Raw genomic sequence first — 25,620 nt, forward strand, 5'->3', positions numbered from 1 at the left:
TTCCTCTTGTGCATGCCTCAGGACAAAATGTCAACAGTGAACACAAGATTATCTCACAGTCTCATATAATCAATGTGCTCAGCAAATGGCATGGCAAGCTACTTAAATTCCACTAAGAAGAACCGATTTTGGTCAGAACTGTCCCTGTTATAAATGGTGTTGTGACCAGGCCCTAAGAATAGCTCTATATCATCAGGGTGCTACACAACGTTTTCTACTTCTAATCTTAGTGAGTTCTTGGTTACCCTTGTATCAAGGTCTTCTGGTTCCTCCGGTGTGGTGCAGGCTGTGTTCACACTGCCGTTACACTCTGTGGTGTTGATCAACAGCGGGGAGTTTCCATTGGAAGAGGTAACAGACAGCTTCTAATGGGAAGCAAGCAAACAGAAAGTGCTGAGTGATTCCTGTGAAAAGTTGACACTTTTCTTTCTTCCTTTTTACATTTGCAACATATCCATGTATTTTGAATGATAAACATACAGTATCTTTTATTTTGAAATTATTTTAACATTTAGCTTTGAGTAACAATAGCTATTCAAATGTGATTGTAAATGTAACATTGTACTTTCCATGTATATCAGCTGGCTGAATATGAGAGCATCATTTGAATATCCAAATAGTGTGGCAGGTTTGACTCACTACACCATTGATGCCACTCTTCCCCACAGGTCCTTTAGGAACAACCACTAGGAAGGTCTCGATGCCCCTCTCCCTCAGGTAGTCACAGCGCTCACCTCCATTCCCTGGCTCCACATCAAACTCTCCATGAAGACATTCCATGGTGCTCTGAGAGATGTGGACACGGCTGGTCCACAAAATAGAGAGGGGTCAAAGATTAGACAAGTCATTGATCAACCAACTACCATGAAGGTGCTTCTGTAGACTTCACAGCCCCGTGAATAGTCCTCCTAACAAAGCTGTTTCCTACTGATTACAAAATGTTGTACAGCGTCGCTGTATGCGTTTAGTCAGATCCCCCTTCATGAATTTACACTGATGCTTTTATGCAGAGTGATGAATGGCAAGAGTAGGCTACATTCAACTTACTGAACATAGTGTTAACATGTGGACTTTAGAACACATAGTAGGAATGTTTGGTTGTAGCAGTGCATTTTATTTTTTCCTATACACATTTATAATGCATGACATTTCAGCAAACTATATGTGCTGAAGAAGATGGCAAAATGAAGTTGAAAGCTCTGGAAAATGCTAGTAACATTTGTATGGTGACAAATAACAGGCTTAATCAAATATTTTTTTTTGGATTAGTATTTGGAAATCAGTGTAAGTGTAATGTGAAATGTGTAAGGTGCAGTTCCTCTCGGCTCTACAGAGCATTTACCCTCTTTTGGCTTATTGTTGTGGTTTTATGGCCCACAAACTCCTTTCTCGTTCCAGAATAACCCAGTGAACACCGTCTGCTCAGCACCAAGCAGACACAGTCCAAAACTAGATGAAGAACATTGTGAATGAGCCAGTTAGTGACGACTGGACCTGGATTCATCAGGTGGACACAAACCCAACTGCCAATGTTGCTCCGTGTCTGCTGGATGTGTGTAAATAGACGTTGTTTTTAGAAGAAAAAAAGAATATGCAGCTTTAGATTTATAGAATGTTTTATATTGCATGTTTTTGTCATTTCAACAAGTTCAGATTTTAGAAATGTTAACTCACCATTAACTATCAGACAGGGGAAAAGGCTGCTGTACAGGTCATTACTGCATGTGATTTCATGAAAATGAGTTTGGTAACTGATGACATTGACCAATGTAATATGGGATTGTTCCTTTGGTAGATAAGGGCTCAGTAGAAAGACATGGGAGCTTTTAGAACTGGGGGGTACAGGTCTGGTTTGTAATTATCCACTCATGCAACACACCTGGAACACACCAGGAGAGCAATGGTGGAGAGGTTAAGTGCAATGAGACATCACACAGAAGTGGACCATTGTTGTGTTGAACTGTGAGATTCTCACCATCACTATCAAACAGACAGCGATCATCAGCAGCCTTGTGGAATGCACTGTGAGGGTGAGACTGAGTCCTGCAGACACAGGCCAGTCACACAGAACACAAGGGACAAACGGAAACATCTTCTCAGAGGCCCACGTTCTCAGGCTGTGGGCACATTAGGTAGAAAGTAGGCCATGTTTTTAGCCTGATGTCCCGCCCCGGGGACTTAAAGGGATAGATCTGGTGTTTTGAAGTGGGGCTGCATGATGTTCTTATACACAGTCAGTGTTTTACTACAGTAGGCAGCAGTTTCACTTTTAGTTCAGTTAAGTAAAGTGGTGAAAATGTTTTGAATACAGCGTACAGTTAAACAAATTATTTTAGGTGTCTAAAATACATTTTGCTGCTGCTCACACACACAGCAGTACATTACTTTGCTCCTATCTACTGTAGTAATACACTGAGTATGGTTTCTAAACTGCCGAACTATCCTTTTATTTAAGGTATCCAGGAAATTTCAACTGCTCTTCAGTTACTTCGGTTCACATAAGAGACTGAAAAGTAAATTGAGTCAATGCATGGAAAATAGGAAGTTAAAGCTGAAATAGAAGGCAGGTAAATATGAAAAAGAAAGAAAATGGTAAATAAATGAAGTGAGCAAGACAGAATGGATTAAACATTGTTATGAAACCTTTTTTCAATGTCAAGGACCCAAAAAAATGGACTGAAAGCAACATAGACATCATTTTAACACTTGAAGCCTGATGTAATTGTGACATAAACATTGTTCCAACAGTGGATGGAAGTAACTCCATTTCAAAAACTTGAACTACATGTCTGTTCTTACCCTGGTATTCCTCCAGCCTCCATCTTGTTGGCCACAGTGACGTCTGTGGACCAGACGTCATACTGCCAGCGTTTCTGACCCAGCACCCCCCCAAGGACTGTACCGCTGTGCACTCCAACCCGCATATCGACGTCTGTCTGGGTTTTCTCTCGGACATACCTGTGGTTGGTTTAGAAAGCACGACATTAAATAAAATGTTTTTGTTACAATCAAAAACCCAGCTCTCTTTTCTGACTCAACCTATAGGGAACACCGTCTCTGATGGATTTGATTTAGAGCAGCAAGGGCGTCCTAACTAAAGGAAATCCATTCATGGCAGCTCGTCTGGAGTCCGACCAAAATGTTGCATCAGAATCGATTTGAGCTTAATGACCCTTCATTGTTCACTTTGCTTTATTTCACAGATGTGGTCCACAGAAAGTCTATCAGAGTGATCGATTCCACACTGTGAACCAAGTGACTAACCCACCGCATCACATCGAAATGTAGCTGACACTAAGTGAACTTTAGAACAGGCCAGCTCTCGACCCCCTTGTCCCTGTACTCACGAGATGGCCTCCACCATGGCCAGACCCATCATGATAGCGCATGCAGCGTGGTCCTCCCTGTAGTCCGGCAGCCCACAGATACAGTAGTAGCAGTCTCCCAGGATCTTGATCCTCAGCTGGTGATATTTCTGACAGGGTAGAGAGAGAGAGAGAGATGGACTACCTACATCACCTTATCCATCTGTCTTGTTCTGCAATTATAGAAATTATGGAATGGCTGATCTCTGAAACATTTTGGAATAGCTTTTAGAGATCCACAGATCTAGTCTGTTGGATCAGGATTGGCAAAGATACTGACTTTAGATAGCTACACACAATATCTTTCTGTCCTGCTCCATTTACCTGCTGTGGTGAACTAACATCAGTGAGTTAAGATACGGCTCTTAAGCATCATTTTGAGCATGAGCTTCATGGTAAGTGCAATTTAATGTGACAGCAGTGGTATTGGTGAGACATGAGGTACCATCCAGGAGGTCCAGTTTGAGGAACAGATCTGGGGATTTTAAGGTTCTCTGACAGCGGTTTTTGTTCCTCACAACTCTGGACAGTTACCATGGCAGCACTTATTTTGTCTCTCGTCACAAAGATGGCAACGGAAACAGAAGAAATACACAAAGTAATCTACCAGGAATGTGCACATATGGCCCACGTTGGATGAACTTGGTGTTTTGCCCTTTGTGTCGGCTCCTTTCAAATAAATGAGGCGATGCTATTCACAGTTAACTAATGATACATAACATTTACTTCATACACTTTTCTCTGGATTAACTGAACATAAATGATGGAGGTTACATATAGGATATAAGACTATATGTCTTAAACAGATTGCAAATGTCTTAAACAGAGGGCACTGTATGTGATCAGTCCTCTGTGTCAGCAGGTATCCTGAGTTTAGGTCACACTGAAGATCCTACTAGTTTGGTTTTGTATGAATAATATGTGAAATACAGAAAGTAGTTTTTATATTGCTAACCTTATAATGAATAACCTCACATATGTATATACACACATGCAGTATATACACTCTATACACACACACACACACGTATATACACACATGCAGTATATACACTCTATACACACACACACACGTATATACACACATGCAGTATATACACTCTATACACACACACACACGTATATACACACATGCAGTATATACACTCTATATATACACACACACACGTATATACACACATGCAGTATATACACTCTATACACACACACACACGTATATACACACATGCAGTATATACACTCTATACACACACACACACGTATATACACACATGCAGTATATACACTCTATATATACACACACACACGTATATACACACATGCAGTATATACACTCTATACACACACAAACGTATATACACACATGCAGTATATACACTCTATACACACACACACACACGTATATACACACATGCAGTATATACACTCTATACACACACACACACACGTATATACACACATGCAGTATATACACTCTATACACACACACACACACACGTATATACACACATGCAGTATATACACTCTATACACACACACACACACACGTATATACACACATGCAGTATATACACTCTATACACACACACACGTATATACACACATGCAGTATATACACTCTATACACACACACACACACGTATATACACACATGCAGTATATACACTCTATACACACACACACACGTATATACACACATGCAGTATATACACTCTATACACACACACACACACGTATATACACACATGCAGTATATACACACATGCAGTATATACACTCTATACACACACACACACACGTATATACACACATGCAGTATATACACTCTATATATACACACACACACGTATATACACACATGCAGTATATACACTCTATATATACACACACACACGTATATACACACATGCAGTATATACACTATATACACACACACACACGTATATACACACATGCAGTATATACACTCTATACACACACACGTATATACACACATGCAGTATATACACTCTATATATACACACACACACGTATATACACACATGCAGTATATACACTCTATATATACACACACACACACGTATATACACACATGCAGTATATCCACTCTATATACACACACATACACACGTATATACACACATGCAGTATATACACTCTATATACACACACATACACACGTATATACACACATGCAGTATATACACTCTATATATACACACACACACGTATATACACACATGCAGTATACACACACACACACACACACACACACACACACACACACACAAACACACACACACACAAATAAATATATAGACATATATATATATATATATACACACACACATACAAAAAGTAGTGTATTACACACTTTTATTTTAAAAGTACTGCTATATGAGCAAAAGGGCAATAATATTTGGTTTGCAAACACTTTAAACAAATAAGGTTATTTTTAACAGCAGTATTCCCTTTACACAGTAGCAGTTAAAATACAGTTATAATGATTCTGATAATAGATATTCAGCCGGTGTTCACAATTTTATCTTTGTGTGTAATAGATGCAATTTGAAATATACACCTTGAAAACTGCAAACCTATCTAAGTCATATTTTTTTCTTTTTTTTTTAATGTTTGTTAAATTCTCAGTAGCGATAACTAAATGATATGCTTATTATACATCTTCCAAACAAAAAAACTTTAAACTCTAAAAAAATAATTTAAACTAATAATTTATTTTTTGCTATTTTTCCTATTTTGGTCAGACACTATGGAACGCTGATTACTGTGTAATATGTGTGGTATTTGTTATAAATGTACGTTGGTACATAGAGGGTGATAAGAAGCTGTACATGGAGGGACTTAGGACCATGGGGAATGTAGGTGAAGGAAACAGGAAGTGACGCCACACAAACAGCTGTTCACCGCTCGCTGCCCGGTTCTTGTGTTAAAAATGTCCGCTTAATAAAAATAAATTTAAACAACTGCGCTAACGCGCGAAATAATAGAATTGTCGGCGTTGATTAATGAATGCGTTAACGCGATAATAACGCGTTAACTTGTCCAGCACTAATATAAATATGTAAATGTGTATATGAATACAAAATAAAATTGCTACAGGATTTCATGATGACACAAAACAAAAAACACTGGCTGGATCACTTATTTCTTTTTATGTAACTGTGATGATGCCTCATACTTTAAAACAATCCAAATCACTCACATAAGAGGTGGATAAAGACTCCAAATGTCTGTAAAACATTCAGAATGTTATGTAACGGTGTGAAACTCACTGCAGCCAGTTTGTCAAAGCGAGCAAAGAGCTCATTGAGCAGTTTGACCAGCTCCTGAGCGCTGCAGGACGATGACAGCTGTGTGAAGCCCACGATGTCTGCAAACAAAATACTGCCCCGCAACAAGACAGATACAAGATGGCCCATTAGTACTGATATCATGCTACAGTCACAGAAACAGAATCATTCATGCACATTTTCACTCTATCAACTAGTCACATTGTTACAAATCGCTACTTAGAATCTGTGTCCAGTCTTTCACTTCAGAGCAGTGATCACTGATGAAAACTGATGACTGGCTGCTTTCTAGTTGGCTATGCTGGCACACCGCTTATAAATTAGTGGTCAGGGTGGGGAACGGAGGTGGGACAGGAGGCAGCAGGTAAGATGTTGAATCTTTATGCTGTGATAAACTCTTCATCTTTTCACAGCCTACAGTGTTGATGGAGACGACAGGAGCTTCGAATAGGCTACAAGAAGCCATGTCAGATACGAGTTTTAGTCTCTGTTGTTTTTGATGTTGTTGGTTCAGTCGGACAAATGCATTTGCTGTTCACTGAGCCAAATTAAAATGGAATGGCAACCACACCCACCCGTTCTTTCGGTAGGTGTGAATAAGCCCAATAAAGCCATCACAACATTTGATGTTTTGTGTTTCTCTTATCATTCAGTATTGATAATGAATTAGCTCATCATTTCTGTGGAGTTTGAATGATAGCTTGAACTTAATCATTCAGAAGATTCAGAACCTGAAAATGAGCCACAGAGGATGTATTTAAACAAACTAAAAGGAACCGAGCAGCCAGGAGCATATCTTCATTCTGTGTGTATCAGCAATGAGGGACTTCTATGATGGGTTATTAAAGCAGGCCTCACATCTCATTCCAGGGGATCCGTCTAGTTGCTGGTGTTCAAAACTGGAAGGGCTTGAATTCATTCTTCACTGGATGGTGATGCTTCAGGTAACAGACTTAACCCAGGTTTTGGAACTGTGTTAACAGTTGTCCAAACCCAGGCAGGAGCCCATATCAACATTCATTCTTCCTGTTCATACTGGACATTGAAAGGTTTGTTCCTTAAGCTATTTCAATGTAAAGGGGACAAATTCCACACTCCTCTCTGTGCAGAAATAGTATTTATAGTACAACTTCCTCTGTTTTTGTTGCTATACTTAACAGCAGCTTAACAGGGAAACACTGTCTATAAAAACACAAAGAGGGGATGTAATACTAGAAAGACTGTTCAGTTGGAATATAGCCACGTAATTTGTTGAAGACAGATTGACGAAGCCTCATATTAGCTTCAGCACCGAATTTTGTCCCATATCACTAACATTTAATCCAAATTAAGAAGACCTTTACAGTATGAACAGGAGGAATGATTACAGCAAGCAAAAGCTGTGTCGGTGGTCATGTGGGCACCTGCCCATTGTTTTAAGGCAGACTTGAACCGTTGTGAACTTGTATCTGCACACTAACCTCTTGTTATCTTGTTTCTTTGTCACGTTTAAGCTTGTGACTGTATCTTTCTCTATCAACACAAACCAGTTTCCTCTTCCCTCCCATCCAACTAGGGGACTTCTGATACCAGCAATGTACTGTGTTTGGTTCAGCTAACTCAACCAACCATGCAGTCGGTCTTGGGAAGTGGGCTGTTTGTAAAAGGCTGCCATATGATTGCTTAAAAATAGCTTTGTTGTGTTGTTATTGAGTTATTGGTACGTTGACAATCGATGTACATTTTCAACAGTGTATCAGTTTGAAAAAATAAGACAATAAATGAGTGTTTGCTTAACATTAATGGATTTAATTGGTTTGGTGTGTGACATTGCTTGTGAACCCACTCAAGGATCCATGTAGATACCTAGACAGCACTGTGAGAAGCCTCCTGCTGCACACACAGTCAAAGAAATCAACAAGACGACATTCATGTTACATATAAACGTTCAGCTGAAAGCTGTGATGGTCAAAGCCAAGAGAGGAACCAAGTTACCTGACGTTTTCGTGTCTGTACATATACATAGTGTTGAACTGCTGCATCTCTTTCTGACTGGGCTCCTTCTTCATGTCCTGAAGCATCTCATCAGCTATGTGCTTTGGAAGGATAGAGAGCAGCAGGCGTTCCTGTAGAGGACAAAGACAGACACAGAGAGGACATCATACACAGCTACTGAAAAGAAACACAGACCACACCACTATCAAAGTTCGTACATGCCCTGTTATAATCACCGATATGAGTTTGATTGATGAAGACTTAATCAGTTGTATGCTGGCTGACCACAGTAAACAAAAGAAATAGATCAACATTTTGGGAAATACAGAGAGTGAGATGATCAGATGGATATAACTGTTGTGTTTTAAGTACAGCGCTGGAGTCAGGATAGGACAATGCTGAATCAGCATTCCAACAATTATCAGGTTGCTCTACTTATTAGTGCAAAGCTTTTTGATGTCTCTTGCAGACTAATATAAAAGTTATCTGGACAGCTATAGGGAAATAGATTTTCTTTCTGACCGATAGTCAACCTTCGTTAAACAATCATTAACCGTTCACCGACAGGATTAGTGCCTTGCATATAGGGTTGCTTTGGTTGAAGTACCATAACAAAGGTGCCCAGCTGCAACAATAACCCAATGTACAAATGGTGGTGAATGATGGTTAAATCTATCATTTATGACCAGCTGCAGTATATATACAAAACAGCCATCCCCTCCCTGAACCTGTGATAGGGCCAAGGCCGATCTGTGATGAGTCCCCACTGGGTCCTTGAGGATCCTTGGCTGATAGGAGATCCCCCACGATGACGTAGTGAACACAGGGCCGACTTCTAATGCCCCTATGGCGCCATATCTGGAACTCAGTTGCAAGTATGATCTATCCACCAGGTGGGGCAGTGATTACAGAAGTTGAAGTTGTTTACTGCAGCCTCAAAACAGCTGTTCTTATCATATATGTGTATCAGGGAGTGTGCTTTCCTCACAGAGCATAGGCTACTTTTACTATACAGTGTTACACCGTTTATACGCTTGCAAATTAAACCAAAGTAAAAAAAACAACAGAAGGCTGCTTTTAAGTTATATTATCTTGAATTTTAGACACGTGTTCACAGGTGACCAGCCTGCCCTCCATTCAAATATGTACACACATTGACACATCTCTTCAGGTCATTTGGCTTCAATTGGAGGTAGATTATGGATGTTGTTTATACTGTATTATTAAATGGTAAATGGACTGTACTTGTATATATATTTTCTAGTCTCGTGACCACTCAAAGCGCTTTAACACTACATGTCATCATTCACATCCATTCATACACTGATGGCAGGGGCTACCATGCAAGGTGCCACCTGCCCATCAGAACATTCATACCCATTCATAGAGCTTCCAGGAGCACTTCAAGGTTAAGTGGCTTAAGTGCCAAAGGACTAGCGGAACCAGGGATCGAACTGCTGATCATCTGATTGAAGGACCACCACTGAGCCCCTGTGTCCACAGCACTCATCTTTGCAGATGTATCTGCTGTACCAGGCTGGTACTAACTGACAATGTTTTTGCACAAAGAAAGAAATAACTTAATTACAACAAGGCATGAATAATTACAAATTTGTCATAGACAGAATTTCACAAAGTTTAGAAAGTTTCCCCTAACTCTTCTCAAATGGTCCGATATGGTGGTGGTTTTGTGTCACGGTGCACATCCTTTGGTCATCTTTGAGGGAACAGGCAGTATTTTGAGAATTTACGATTTGGTCAGGTTCGTTTGAGAGAGAGAGAAATGACAGAGAAAGGTTAGATTCTACTGTTCTCTGCTCCTTACTGAGGCCATGTCCACACATATCTTTTACACCGTTTACACTGAGCTTCCACACTAGAACGGATACGTTTACAAAACTCCGGGATTAACTCCTAGTGTGGACAGGCGGAACACTTATTGAGCCATCGGTATGTTGTCCACAGGTCTACCTTCCCTTTCTGAGGCGACATCCACACATCTCCGTCCACACCGCATCGTTTTAGAACTTCCGTCCATACTAGCACACCTGAAAATAAATATCACGTGGCTATTTACGTACACTGGGCATGTGGGTGCTGCTATAAACAGGAAGTAGATTGGTTGCTTAGCTACAGAAAATATGAAACAGAGCTACTTCAAGGGTACCGAGTAGTACGAAGGGCTACTTGTTTGATACAAACTTCCTGAATAACAAAGTTGCACAGATCACCTTTTAATAATAATAATAATAATAATAATATTATATGTGAAGAGACTGTCTGATCACATGTCAATTTAATTAATTCTCACAATAATTATTAACAATTTTTTCCACAGTGCCCATGCCCATCAGTGCCCATGGACTGGCAGACCGGGGTGGTGGACCGGAGAGTGTGCTCGAATTATCACACTACTCAACCTCCCGGGGGAAGATTATGCCAGGGTGCTGGAAAGGAGGCTCCGACCGTTTGTCGAACCTCGGATTCAAGACGAGCAGTGCGGATTCCGTGCCGGCCGTGGAACAGTGGACCAGCTCTTTACCCTCCCAAGACTACTGGAGGGGTTCTGGGAGCTTGCCCAACCAGTCTACATGTGCTTTGTGGAGTTGGAGAAGGCTTTTGACCGGGTCCCTCGGGGGTTCTTGTGGGGGATGCTGCGGGAGTATGGGGTGCCGGACCCATTACAACAGGCGATCCGGTCTCTGTACGACTGCAGTAGGAGCTGTGTCCGCATTCTCGGCAATAAGTCAGACACGTTCCCGGTGGGTGTTGGCTCCGCCAAGGCTGCCCTTTGTCACCGGTCCTGTTCGTGAATTTCATGGAAAGGATATCTAGGCACAGCCGGGGGGTGGAGAACGTCAGGTTCGGGGGTCTCGGGATCGCCTCTCTGCTGTTTGCAGATGATGTGGTCCTGTTTGCCTCCACAGATCGTGACCTCCAGCATTCACTGGGGCGGTTTGCAGCAGAGTGTGAAGCGGCGGGGATAAGAGTTGGCACCTCCAAATCTGAGGCTAGGTGCTCTGCCGGAAACCGGTGGATTGCTCCCTCCAGGTGGGGATGGAGTGCCTACCTCAAGCGAAGGAGTTCAAGTATCTCGGGGTCTTGTTCACGAGTGAGGGTAAGATGGAGCGGGAGATCGACAAGCGGATCGGTGCGGCTGCAGCAGTAAAGCAGGTGCTGCACCGGACCGTCTTGATGAAAATTGAGCTTCGCCTTCCGGCTCAGCTCCTTTGCGTCGAAAGGAGTCAGCTGAGGTGGTTCGGGCATCTAGTTAGGATGCCTCCTGGACGCCTCTCAGTGGAGGTTTTCCGGGCACGTCCAACTGGGAGGAGACCCCGGGGAAGACCCAGAACACGCTGGAGGGATTATATCTCCCAGCTGGCCTGGGAACGCCTCGGTATCCAGAAAAATCGTCTATACTTTACTATTGCCTATTGTGAACATCTCACCATTTATGACTAACACTGCAAAGTCTTCACCCAGGGAACTTACCTTAAGCTCCTCCACGTTTCAGTCGTCACCGCACCGTTAACGGACAGGGGAAGAGGGTTAAATTGTTATAAAGGACCAGAATACTTTGTTTGGCTTCAAACACTTACAAATGGTAAGGCCGTGGTTTTATTAAAGTTTTTCACACAACAATCACATACTACAATTTGAATTCAATGAAACAGTCTCTGTGCTACAAGAACTAATTCTAACACTCCTACTGTAATATGTTTTTTTCTATTCTGCTTTCACTGATTTGCTAAAGGAATAAAGTCCAGGCTCTCTCCTGTAAATATCCCCCTCCTCTCTGCTGTTTTCCTGCATGTTTTGTAGGCTCTCTCAGTCCACTCTCTCTGAGTTTTTTCTTTTTCCTTTTTTTCATGCTGTCCTCTGATAGCAGAAAGGTCTTTTGTCTCCCTATAAGTGGGTAAGACAGCAGAAGGGTCTTCTTGTCCTCACTTCTTAGGGGGTAAGACCCCTAAGTGTCTATTCAAGAAGTCTGTCCCATTGTCTAGTTGGGGAAAAGCCCAAACTCAGTTTCTATGCTTCTTTTTATGCTGATAAAAAGCTGGCTCCTCCTTCAGGTTCATGAGTCACTCACACATGAGTCCTCCTTCTTTTAGAGCTGACACAGAATGGAACTGGTTTGATCCTGTTCAGAAGAGGAAGGATTATATAAGTTTTGAGTGACTATTTTATATAAGGCGTCTATGCAGTTTATATGGTTAATCACTTCTATCATGAATTAAAACAGTTTATATGTTTAATGGTTATACTTTGAATCAAAAAGGTTACAGGTTATAATAGTTATTTTATGCTTTCATACGATCTTTCAACACTACATATAGAAATAAATCCAGTTATATGACATTAAAATAATTACTAGTTTGAACATTGGTGAAAAGTTTCATGAGTTTTTGTGCATCCTTAAAGTTGGTCAAATGTGTTCGAAAAATAAAAACGCTCAAAATCCAACATGACAGACTTCTTGTCTGACAAGAAAATGTTAGAACATTTTATGTCCTTAAAGATAAGAGTAATGTTCCCACCAAATTTCATGAATATTGAAGGAACTTTATCCCAAACATGGCGTGCATTTGGGCCATGCTTAAGCCAAACCATTACAGAACTTTGCAATTTTCTCCAGTTCTGAAAGAAGTGCCAAGTTTTGTGAGCTTTCGGGCATCCCAAACCCCTCAAAAATGCAATTGTGCAGATTAATAATAATCTTAACAAACACAACAAGTCCCTTGCACTTTCAGGGCCACGGACCGTTCAGCTAATAATCCTATCAATTTCAACACGGCCTCTACAACCCCTGGTCAGTGCTCGGGCCCTAATAAAATCCCATATAATCATAAATCCTTGATGAAAGGTGAGGGCCCTATCTGGGGACAAAAAAGCTACCTTTTGGTCAGCAGACAAGGAAGCATACAGGATTGCTAGAACAAGACTGAAAGCTGGCATCAAGGAGGCAAAGAGGCGTCAAGAGAGACCTCAACACCAACAACACTGAAGATATGAGGCAGGAGATCCACAATGTCAGGCTACAAAAACAGGAGCATTCCCATCATGTGTGAGGCCACGTTCACAGATGAGCTGAACACATTTTATACTCGCTTTGATCTCCTCAACAAAGAGTCAGCTGTCAAGTCTGTCCCCCCCCACAGGACCGGCCGCTGTCAGTATCCCCAGAGGACCGGCCGCTGTCAGTATCCTCAGAGGATGTGAGGGAAACCCTGATGATAGTGAATAAGAGTAAAGCTGCTGGGCCTGACATCGCTGGTCGTGCCGCTCAAATTGGCAGCCACACCTCCTCCACTCTAGTGTTGAACACTGGAGCCCCAGTGACATGGTCCTCACATATCTCCATCTTGGTGAAGAAAGCTCAGAAATATCTGTATTTATGAAGGAAACCATGTTTGGTGGCTGTGACTTTTTTGATGTGTCATCACCATTCATATTGACACAACCAATGACTTCATGATTGAATTGTTTACAAGCATTGTTTAAGAGCACAACATTGTGCACCAGATTGATGCATTTAACTTTAAAATGTAGCCTCCAAATTGAAGGGTAAGTACTCCTTACATTTTTTTCAAAAACAAATATAGCAATGTTAGTTTTTTTTCCAATATCGTGCAGCCCAAATATAAAGGGCTACTTAAATTACTAATACAATAAAAGTTAGTACACTGTCTGCAGTTTGATGCAGGCTACTTTCTAATTTGCCAGAACGTGTCATAATGACAAATGCCAGTTCGACGTGTTTTTATTCCATTTATATCGGACCCACACAACCAGATTTCAACCAAACTCTACTTGTTATCCCTCCAAGATGAGAATGATTTATTTTCTGTCTCTGTACAGAGGTAGGTTTAGCTTAGATTAGCACAAATAATAGAAGAAGGGGCAGTGCTAGCCTAGCTTTGTGAAATATCAAAGAAATATGAACCGCAAATCCTTTGAAATGGTCTTTATTACATGTGTTCTTGTTTTTTGTGGAAATTCAATTTGAATTTATATGTATGATTCATCACAAATTTAGTAAAAACTTAAAATGCATCAATGCGGTCATAAATAAATGGAAATGATAGCTCCAATGACAAACAGTCTGTGTATTGCCAAGTTCATAATTAATTATAGCGAGACTTACCATGAAAAAGAGGTTTCAGTTCCTCATACGCAGACAATTTGCAAATCAAACCTGAAAATGTGAGTACCTACTTAACTTTTGCATTTGATTTATGTCCTGATGTTGGCTCGAAACAAATTAAAATGAAATGCAAGTTTGTTTGCATGATGACTGCTGAATAGTGGCGTAACAGATCACGGATCGATCCGTGATCGGTTCGGATCACCCCTCGCGGTTCGGATCACCCCTCGCGGTTCGGATCACTTGTAAACTGCGGATCAATTGAATATTTGTATTATTTTTACAGTTTAATCATAATAGTGTGTAATAAAGTATTACTGCTGCTGTTCCTTTTCAAGTAATAAGTCCCCAAATATCAATGCAAAGTGTCAGTGAACAGATAGAAAACAGTAGTGTGTTCACGTGAACGGAGCGTTAGAAGCATTTAACGGTGAAAGTCATGGCGAGCGGAGGAGCGGAGAAACTTGAGAAGCTCCCGGCGTCATTTAAATTGCAAGTTTGGGAGCATTTTGGCTTCCCTGTAACTTCTAATGATGGGATGAGGGTGGTGGACAAAAGCGTTACGGTATGTAGGCGTTGTTTAAAGAGAAAGACACATGACAACGGCAAAACATCAGGCATGTCCACACATATGAAGCGCCACCATCCCGGTTTGTCAGCTAGGGATTTCAAAATCTGGTTAAAGTGCTTGAGCCAAGCTACTAAATCCCCTAACGCACCCACTTCAGTATGAAGGTCGTTCCAGGCCTCTATGAAAAGGAAAAGACTGACCGCTCACTTCATCACGGTCGAATGGGAGGTTCATGGTCCGGTGCTGCTCGCACCTCTGTGAGAGTCATAGGGACACACACCTGGTTCAGGTGCTGACAGAAGCAGCAGAGTGGAAGCTAGACACGCCCAATAGCAATATCCCAGTCACCACAGAAAGGTCTTCCCTCTCCCCAGACAATGGAGATATTCTCATCTTTTTGAAAACAAATGTAAAGTTGTAGACCATTTCACAGTAATGGTAAACATTATTGCAGTTTATTTGAATGACATAACCTGACAGGAAGTAAACATAGACCCAAGTTGTTGCCAAGTAGTTCAGTTCAGTTGAAACAGTGGAAGCTAGCTCCGGTCTGCTCTGCTTTCTTTCTTTTTTGATGCAGTTTTCTTTCAATATTGATCAAAGGAAGAGGGCATCAACATACCTCATGTTGCACTTAAACTTAACAGAATTGAGTATTCTTGAATGTTTTATTTTTATTTATTTATTTCATTTCAAATTGGACACCTTCAATATTTTTGTTTTTATGTAAGACTATAGCCCAAAGTTCTTTGCTTTAAGTGTTCTTGAAGTTCTTTAATTAATAAATGGAAAGCAGTTATATTTGTCTCCTCCCCTTTTCTTTGTTGATCCAAAAAATTATCCGAACCATGACTCAAGAAACGTGATCCGAACCGAACCTTACGGTTTGTGTTCCGTTGCATCGCTACTGCTGAATAATGGCCGCTTGATCATCATCACTCATCAAAAACCCCAGATCTGAAAAATCCAACTCTGCACTGGACACTTTGAGATGACACTGATATGGATCTTCTGTTCTGACTGTGGGCGCAGGTATATTACCCCAGAAGTGAAACGGTTCCCTTAAACTCACGTATTAACACCAGAATGTTGTACGGTTTGTCCTCTGACCTGTTGCTGGCTCTGCTCCTCCAGGTTGAGTTTGACCTCCAGTGACTGTCTCGCCTCCAGAAAGGCCTTTCGATGTTTCCGGTCAGCCATGTAGTACGACATGACGCCCACAGTGATGGCACAAACATAGATCACTACGTTGGCTAGCAGCTTGAAAGAAAAAGAATGCAACGGTTAGGGCTCAATATTGAATGAACACATGTACAATATGGGCTTAATATGGCGCTACAGAAAGTTCTGTGCAGTTTAGCTATAAAGATGACATATTATGCAGAATACACATTATTTCAAATGTGTCCCTGTTTTGTCTAGAGAACTAGAAGTGTGACAAAAGATGATTCTTTATCTTTTCCTCCTGCTCCATCTATCAGAAGACATGAGTAACGAGCTAGTCCGACTTGCTGCTGGATATGCTGCTGTGCTACAGAACCACCTCCAGCTAGGTGACCATACCCTGACAATCTAATCATAGAGATTTCTTTGCTATGGCGGACCTGGTCACACGGTACTAGTAAGTGGATTAACGTCATTGTGTTCACAAGACCTGGAAGAGTCTTTCTCAAGGAGGGTCAGTAGACAGCAGGGTTCCTTTCAAAACTGAAGCTCAAGGATCGATACAGACTGTGACCATACTTCAAACTTGAAAACTGTAGGTTTTCGCCATGTTTATGTTGTTTCACTGCTTTTGCAGGTCAGCCTGTTCAATTAAACCTAAGTGTTACACGGCTAATGCAGCTAGTTCATTTGTAGGCCCGCAGCTCAGAGCAATGTTGGAGTAACAGTTATGTTTGAACCCTGTTAAATAACCATAGTAGTAGGTTGGATGTGTTTAACGTTAACTGTTCTTTGATGTTGCTTTTTGAGAAATGTTAAACTGCAACAATCTTCTGTGTTACATGAAGGCGTCTTCTGCTCCGTGCTTCTCGCCGCTATGCGTGTGCGTAGCTGCTGTATTGTGTGTATGCAGATTTACTTGATAGAATGCCCTGAAGCAAGAATAATGGCCAAACTGAAGGAATTTCAGAAACAGTAAATCATGTGCTTGGTAATGTTGTGTAACTTTGATTAACGTTAGCACCCAGACGCTAACGTGCTAAGGCCCAAAAGCTGTCGTGGCCTGGACAGTGTGTGTGCAAAGCTACGCCGAGGCCAACCCCACACATTACTGTAATACTGGTGTCAGTGACACACTATTGCAGCTTGCAGTTCCAGTGTAACATATTGGACTACCATCTACTGCCCCTGGTCTCTGCTGTTGTAGTCATGTAGTCTTGCATTGCTGTTGCTTTTTGCACCCTGAACTTGTACTGAATTACAAGCTTTTGGTCGCAACACAAGTGACACTCTAAAGCAGAGGTCACTAATAGGCGGACCGCGGTCCGGACCCAGACGCCGTTATATCTGGACCTAGGACCTAAAACCGATAGATAATTGAGAATTATTCAATTTTGACGGAGTGCTTGTATTTTAACCGGTGCAGCAATCATTCAGCGGTCCAGGAAACACACCGACCAATCACATGCACTGTAAATCGCATCACGTGATGCTGCTCAGCCAATCAAATATGTGTATTCTGATAAGTTTCCTGACTCGAGTGAGATTTACACACACGGGGAAGAGATGAGGAAAGAGAATGAAGAGCAGGAGAATAATTATCTATATATATATATATATATATCAAGTTAGATATTATTGTAATGTTCCGGACCTTTGCACGAGGAGATTTTCTCAATCTGGACCTTTTGGAATTGAATACTCCTGGTCTAAAGCTTAGTTTATACTCGCCGTAGTGAAGAAAATGATGTCATCACGGCCGGCCGTGGGACGCATAGGCTCCCGCAAGTGTTCGCGCACTTGGTCGTGCACCTCTGAATTTTTGTAACTTGGTGCGCGTAATTGCATGACTGTCACAATTGTTCACTGATAAAAATTACAAATTTACATTTCTATGGATTACACAAAGGAGACCAATTCACTTTTAAATGCTTTAGAAACAGGAAGTCTCTGTTTCCAGGATATTCAACTTTCGTTTCTTTACAATACATGTAACACTTGACTTCTTTCTTTACAGTGCTTGTATAAAGGCAATAGATTTGTCTATGAATATGCGATATGAGTTTACAGTTAATTACAATCCTCATTGTGGAGGTTGGTTTATGGCGTCTAGGGGCCATTTATGGGTCAAACTCTTGGTCCGTTTGATTCTTCACAGTTCTTTTTGTTTTTACGCCCTCTGGTGTTTCAGAGAATAGTGCAGCACACAGCACATAGAAACTCTTTCATTCTACGCACCAAGCACAAGTATGAACTAAGCTTAAGCCAGCTTTTCTGTCTAATCAGTTGTTTCCTCCATGATAAAACTGAAGTTTTCACTTTTACACTGTTCATAGTTGTTGCCATAACTACACATTTGAGATGATGCTGTAGTAACTTTCCCCTTGTCATACTGTAATCACCTTGATATTGCTGTGATCACCACACAGATCATCTAAGGGACCTGGTGTTTGATGGTGTTCTTGGACCCTCCAGACTCTCCTAAGAGAGTTTTTGCTGGACAGGTGTCATGCTTCAGTCAAGCAATGGTTAACACAAACCATACAGCGCCAGCAGAATCAGGACAGTCTGCATCCTCAGGACGACGCGTCAGGACGACGCGTCAGGATGACCTCCGACACAACTTCGGTACACAAAAAACCCTTTGCTAATGGAGCACATGATGTGGACAGTTTACATTAGTCATGGCTGTGATTATTCCTACATTATAAGTACTCAATTTGTATTTCTATAAATTAAGTGCTTGTTTTCTGGAGTGTTTGGTCTGCAACATCAGCAACATCTGCAAAGACATCACACACCCAGGTCACTCTGTCTGTTCCCCTGCCATCAGGAAAAAGATACAGGACTATCAAAACCCAGACTAACAGTCTGAGGAACAGCTATGGGTGGAATGGATTGGGATGGGTGGAGCATTAAATACAGCACCATCTATTGATCAACGGCCTCCACAGGAAGACCCTCTTGATGATCAGGAAGCTGTTTCACCAGAACACAAACATGTCCTCTGTGAAGAAGACATGGTCGGTGCCAGAGCTTCAATAACATCACACAACTTGCTCCAGCTGTGACCCTGACTGTGGATAAACGTACAAGCATTCTGAAGACTGGTGCGGTGTGAGACCGCGACGCCCCCTTTTAGTTTAACGTCACTTCCAATGGTTCAATGGGAAAGTCATACCAGTCACAGCATATCATACCTGCATGGTGACATGAAAACCTACGCGGTATATGTCAAATGAAATCATTACTTTGGTTTGACATCCAGATCCGAAACTGTAGGAATTATTATTAGGGCCCGAGCACCGGGTAGGTATGTGGAACGTGATGGGACGTACAAAAAATCCTCTTGGAATTTTTAACTAAACCAAGCAGGAAGTCGGACATTTTAAATTTTATGACGTTTTTGGACCATTTCAAGGAGCCATACTTTAACGAACTCCTCCTAGAGAATTAATCCAATTGACTTCAGATTTGGTCAGTTTGCTCTTGAGACCTTGGCAGTGAAAAGTTACTCAAAGATCAAAAAGTTAGCCAACTATGTATCCTTGGCGTGGCGGCAAAAAAACACCATTCGCCACGAAAAAGGAAGTTGTTGTAACTCAGCCGTACATTGTCTAATCTGCTCTAAATCTCTCATATGTCATAACATCCTGACTCAGAACCCATCTATATGACAATTTAGAATCATAGTAATAGCGCCACCTAGTGGCAACTGGAAGTTGTACGTTTTGTATTTTGACATCCTGCTCCTCACAGATTCATCAGCTCCCTCTCAAATGTTGTCAGAAAAGTCTTAAGACCTTGATAATGCTTCATTGTGAAGATTGTAAGAAGTTGTTGAAGGGCGGCGACGTGGGGGCTCGGTGAATTTCAACCCTTCGCCATGAACAAATAAACTGATGTAACTCGACTCCACATCATCAGATCTTTACCAGATTTCAAATATTTGATTAGACTCCAGGCCTGAAGACATCTGCAAGCAAATTTTGAATCATAGACATAGCGCCACCTACTGGTAACAGTAAGTGGAAGTCTTTATACTTTGGCTTGTTTCTCTTAGTAGGTAAATCAGATCAACATCAAATTAGTTCCACACAAATGTAAGAAGTTCATAATGCCAGGTCATGAAGCTTTTGATGTTTCGTTGAACACCGTTGCCGTGGTGACGCAGTCTTCGCCGTGAAAAACGAAGGTAATTTTGAGAGGCTAAAAATGCTCAAAACATCAGCAAACAGATTTAAAGGCCAAAATGTTGTTATATATGATGTTATTGGTTCAGAGTGGCAAATTGGCTCAATAGCGCCCCCTACAAAATTTTCAAAATTTCAGCCCTCGCAGTACATTTCACATAGATTTACAAAATTTGGTAGGCACCCATATCACATGTGGACTTAAAAGAAAGTATCTTGGGACCATGCTCTAAACCCAATCAGAAGTCAGCCATTTTTTATTTTTTATTAATTTCTAGTGTCGTTTTTGTCATTTCCAGGCACTTTACTTTAACGAACTCCTCCTAGGGAAATAATCTAATCAACTTCACATTTGATCAGTACAATCTAAAGAACTTTGTGATGAAAAGTTACTCAAAGCTTGTTGTTTCGTGAAAAGCCGTTGCTGTGGCGACCCATTCTTCGCCATGAAAAATGAAGGCGTTTTTGAGGAGCTAAAAATGCTCAAAACATAACCAAACTTGTCAAACACATTTCAAATCCTGAATGTATTTATCTAATGTGATTTTATTGCTTCAGAGTGGCAAATCGGCTCGATAGCGCCCCCTAGAATATTCTGACGATGCAGCCCTTGCAGTACTTTTCACCTAGATGTATACAATTTGGTAAGCAGATGCATCACATGTTGACTTAAAAAAAAGTCCAAGGGGTCCATGGTCTAAACCCAACCGGATGTCAGCCATTTTGAATTTTGTATGAATTTCTAGTGTCGTTTATGTAATTTCCAGGTTCTGTACTTTAACAAACTCCTCCTAGGGAATTAATCAGATCAACTTAGAATTTGGTCAGAACAATCTAAAGACCTTTGTGATTAAAAGTTACTCAAAGTTGGTTGTTTCATGGAAGGCTGTTGCCGTGGAGAAGCATTCTTCGCTATGAAAAATTAAGGTGTTTTTGAGGGGCTGAAAATGCTCAAAACATAACCAAACTTTTCACACACATTTAAAATCCTGAATGTAGTTATCTGATGTGATTTTAATGTTTCAGAGTGGCAAGTCGGCTCAATAGCGCCCCCTACAATATTTCGACGATGCAGCCCTCGCAGTACATTTCACCTAGATGTATAAAATTTGGTAAGCAGATGTATCACATGTAGACTTAAAAAAAAAAGTCCCAGGGGTCCATGCTCTAAACCCAACCATAAGTCAGCCATTTTGAATTTTGTATGAATTTCTCGTGGGATTTTCTTATTTCCAGGTGCTGTACTTTAATTAACTCCTCCTAGGGAATTAATCAGATCTGCTTAGAATTTGGTCAGAACAATCTAAAGACCTTAGTGCAGGGGTGGGCAAACATTTTGGTTCAGGGGCCACATTGAGTTTTAAAATTTGACAGACGGGCCGGGCCAGTAGCAGATGGATTTGTGTGAACTAATATAAATTACAAGTAAAAGCCATGACCTAAAAAGTAAAGAGAACTTGCATTTAATTTCAGTGGGAACAGTGTGGTTGGTCACTCTTTTTTGCCAGTGCATCAAAGTTTGGTGTCAGTTTGGTTGTGGCAATTCTCAGGACAGTTTTGAGGTGTTCATCAGTTAACTGGGATCTGTGACGTGATTTGTTGATGTTCATCACGCTGAACGTCTGCTCGCACACGTCCACACAGCGTTTCAGCATCGTTTTAGAAATGATCTCCCTCCAGATTAAAACGCCTGAAAACGAATATCACGTGACTATTAAGATTAACTAAAAAGAAGTAGATTGGTTGCTTAGCTAAACAAAATACGACAGAGTAATAAAGTAGTCTTTAATAATGAAAGGTCGTGTTTGATACTTAAGATATTCTCTAAAAATCTTCCTCTATGAACTCAAACACACATTTAGTGGAAAGTTTAAGAAGTTTTATTTTTCAGACTTAACGTTAGTTACAGCGCTGCGGGTCTTGCTCTATCTATGCTCTATCTCACACATCAAATTTACTTTAAAATGAACACATAAACGTTTACTAGATTATGGGTCCATAAATGTGGTCAACACGTCTCTCACTCATTTCCTCAGTTTCGTTGTTGTCTGTTCTCACTCGTAACTCTGCTGGTGTCTGAATTCTCTGTCCTTCTGGAGAGCAATTACTGTTTTGTTCCTTTACATTTTATCTGCGAACTTCACAATAGTTGTGCAGAACAAAATAAGCATTAATAAGGACATGAAAATCCTCCGTTTTGTGTCCATCACCCTCCCTAAAGCCGCTAACCGTGACTTCAGACGTCCGCTCCATAGCGCCGCGGGACACTGCGCTCACTAATCGCTCCAATAAACAGCTGCTTCCTCCGTAATAATGCAGACTTTAACTGGACAACAGCTGCTAGTAAAGACAACACGGTCAGTAACGCCTGTAATCGGGTGTCCATGTTGAATTAACCTGGTAGTCGATCGGTAATCAAGGCTGTTGTTGTTTGTGAGCTTCCGGGTACGGAAGTACAGTCGTGAATGCTAAGAACCAATCAAGTAGTGAACATGGGTGTGGGCGTCATCTAGAGAGAATAGACCAGAATCCAGCAAAGGTCAATTGTGTCTGGAGTGCGCCATCTAGTGGGATCAACTGAAACGTCGGGTATTGCAGGAAAAAGGCAAAATGAATGCGGCCTTTACTATAATTTGGACAATTTTGTACCAATATTTGACGGGCCGGATTAAAGAGTCCAACGGGCCGTATATGTACTTGTCAAAACTGTCCCAAACTTGACGACTCATGACTTTAGGACTTCTGCATGCCAATATTAACTCAGTCATAGCGCCACCTACTGGCAACCACAGACGTAAGCAGCATTCTATAATTACAGCAGCCCAAATACTGAACTTATTAAAAGGGTTTGTGGGCACACCATGAGAAGTCTTCTCTGATCTAAATATGTGCAAACTAAGATGCTTGGAGAGCAAAAGTTAGAGAACAGTGGATTCTCAAACCATGTCAGTGGGCGTTAGTATAGATGTTCTGTCCAGAGCATCTACATGAGAATCAGGTTAAATGTTACAATGAATGCTTCACACTACAATCTAAAGTTACAGAAGAGCTTAAAATGAAGTTAAGTTCAAGTTAAAGCAAATTACACTACTGTTTTGTTGACTTTCATGTAAGTCGATGTGGTTTACACTTAATATAGAGCAACATAATGCATGTTTGCGCATGTTCTGTAGTGCCACACAGCAGAAACAGGAAGCGGTGAAGTATTTGCAAAGCATCATTTCCTGCGTCACGCGGTCCACGCAGGAAAAAAACATCGGACTCGCTGGTGCATTGTCCAACGGCCGCGGACGTTCTCCAACGCGCAGGCCGGAGTCCCGCCAGCACCCCCGACGTGCGGGAGGATGCGAGGGCCCATTCATCGCTGCTCGCAGCTTTAATTAGGGCCCGAGCAACCGACAACGTCGGGCCGCGAAGGCCCTATTGAAATTCTAATACACATAGTACATCGGGTGCATATTTGGGGGACTCGCCATACTAGTTGCTAAAATGGTCTACTGACATTGAACGACCTTCGTTTTATATGGCGCCCATTTCGTGACGTTCGCCATGAAAGAGGAAGTTGTTGTAACTTCAAGGTACTTTATTCAGTCTGCCCCAAACTTGTTATGCATGATGGTGGTCCAGGCTTGAGCACATTTCTACGCCAGCATTTTCACAAAGTCATAGCGCCACCTACTGGCAAAAGGAAATGAAAAGTTTTATACTTTGATATACTCCTACTAGGAAGTTGCCCAGATCAGTCTCAAATTTGGTAAGGTAAGCCGTAAGACATTGATGATGCTTCATCATGAATATTGTGAGTTGTCATTAAACGCTGTTGCCATGGCAATGCATCATTCGCCATGAAAAATTAAACTTATTTTTCTGTGACTTAGGATGCTCAACAAGCCTTGGAACTTTGCACAGGTGTCATAGGTGATGGAAATAAATATTTCATATGGCTTTTTGGCTTGACCGTTGAAAATTGCCTCGATAGCGCCCCCTACAAATATAAAAAAACGCAGCCCCAGCGCTACGTTTAACATACATGTATGATATTTGGTAGGGACATGTATCACATGGAGACTTAAAAAAAAGACTTGTGGATCAGACTTTGTCATATCCACTTCAAATTTGGTCCGTATAATCTTAAGACCGCTTCACAATTAGACATCTTCGATGTGACGTTTCGAGTCTTGGCCAATCAGCGTTAAGATGTCTACAGCGTGACTCTTTCCCTCCGTTACAGTTTAAGTTACGTTATGTTCCGTTACAGTTCAGACTTGCTGGGTTAAGTTAACGTCCACTGCATGCAGAACTCTGTGGACTGTTAACGTTCGTCATTATCGCGATTTAGGAGGGAAAAACGTAGCCTGATGAAACATGCATCCCCCCGTGTTCCGGTTCAGTTCACACGGTCACTCGTTAACGTTAAACCGGAACACCGGCGGATCTGGTGGCAGGTTGTTTGTTTTAACTCAAAGTAGAATGAAAGGCCCAGATACTGATGAGATGATGAGGTCAAAGAGCTTCAGGGAGATAGCGCAGCTTGACGCAGGGCTGAGATGTGAAGGAGCTGGGCCTGGATAAAGGTGGAGGTGAGCCTGGATAAAGGTGGAGGTGAGCCTGGATAAAGGTGGAGGTGGGTCTGGATAAAGGTGGAGCTGGGCCTGGATAAAGGTGGAAGTGGGTCTGGATAAAGGTGGAGGTGGGTCTGGATAAAGGTGGAGGTGGGTCTGGATAAAGGTGGAGGTGGGTCTGGATAAAGGTGGAGGTGGGTCTGGATAAAGGTGGAGGTGGGCCTGGATAAAGGTGGAGGTGGGTCTGGATAAAGGTGGAGGTGGGTCTGGATAAAGGTGGAGGTGGGTTTGGATAAAGGTGGAGGTGGGTCTGGATAAAGGTGGAGGTGGGTCTG

The 25,620-nt window shown here is 41.5% G+C and overlaps 1 protein-coding gene across 2 annotated transcripts in view; it reads right to left on the minus strand.

Moving 5' to 3' along the window:
• Nucleotides 1-25,620, minus strand: part of adcy3a (adenylate cyclase 3a) — a 67,420-nt gene that overhangs the window by 34,194 nt on the left and 7,606 nt on the right. For both annotated transcript variants that reach the window (XM_079165324.1, XM_079165323.1), the window contains exons 3-9: nt 16,477-16,626; nt 8,651-8,781; nt 6,659-6,770; nt 3,348-3,475; nt 2,800-2,958; nt 640-805; nt 246-365 (exon numbers count right to left, since the gene is read on the minus strand). In XM_079165324.1, coding sequence (XP_079021450.1) covers nt 246-365; nt 640-805; nt 2,800-2,958; nt 3,348-3,475; nt 6,659-6,770; nt 8,651-8,781; nt 16,477-16,626 — 966 coding nt within the window. The remainder of the gene's footprint in view (nt 1-245; nt 366-639; nt 806-2,799; nt 2,959-3,347; nt 3,476-6,658; nt 6,771-8,650; nt 8,782-16,476; nt 16,627-25,620) is intronic.

The sequence above is a fragment of the Pholis gunnellus genome (genome assembly GCF_910591455.1).
Source record: "Pholis gunnellus genome assembly, chromosome: 8".
Taxonomy (NCBI): Eukaryota; Metazoa; Chordata; class Actinopteri; order Perciformes; family Pholidae; genus Pholis; species Pholis gunnellus.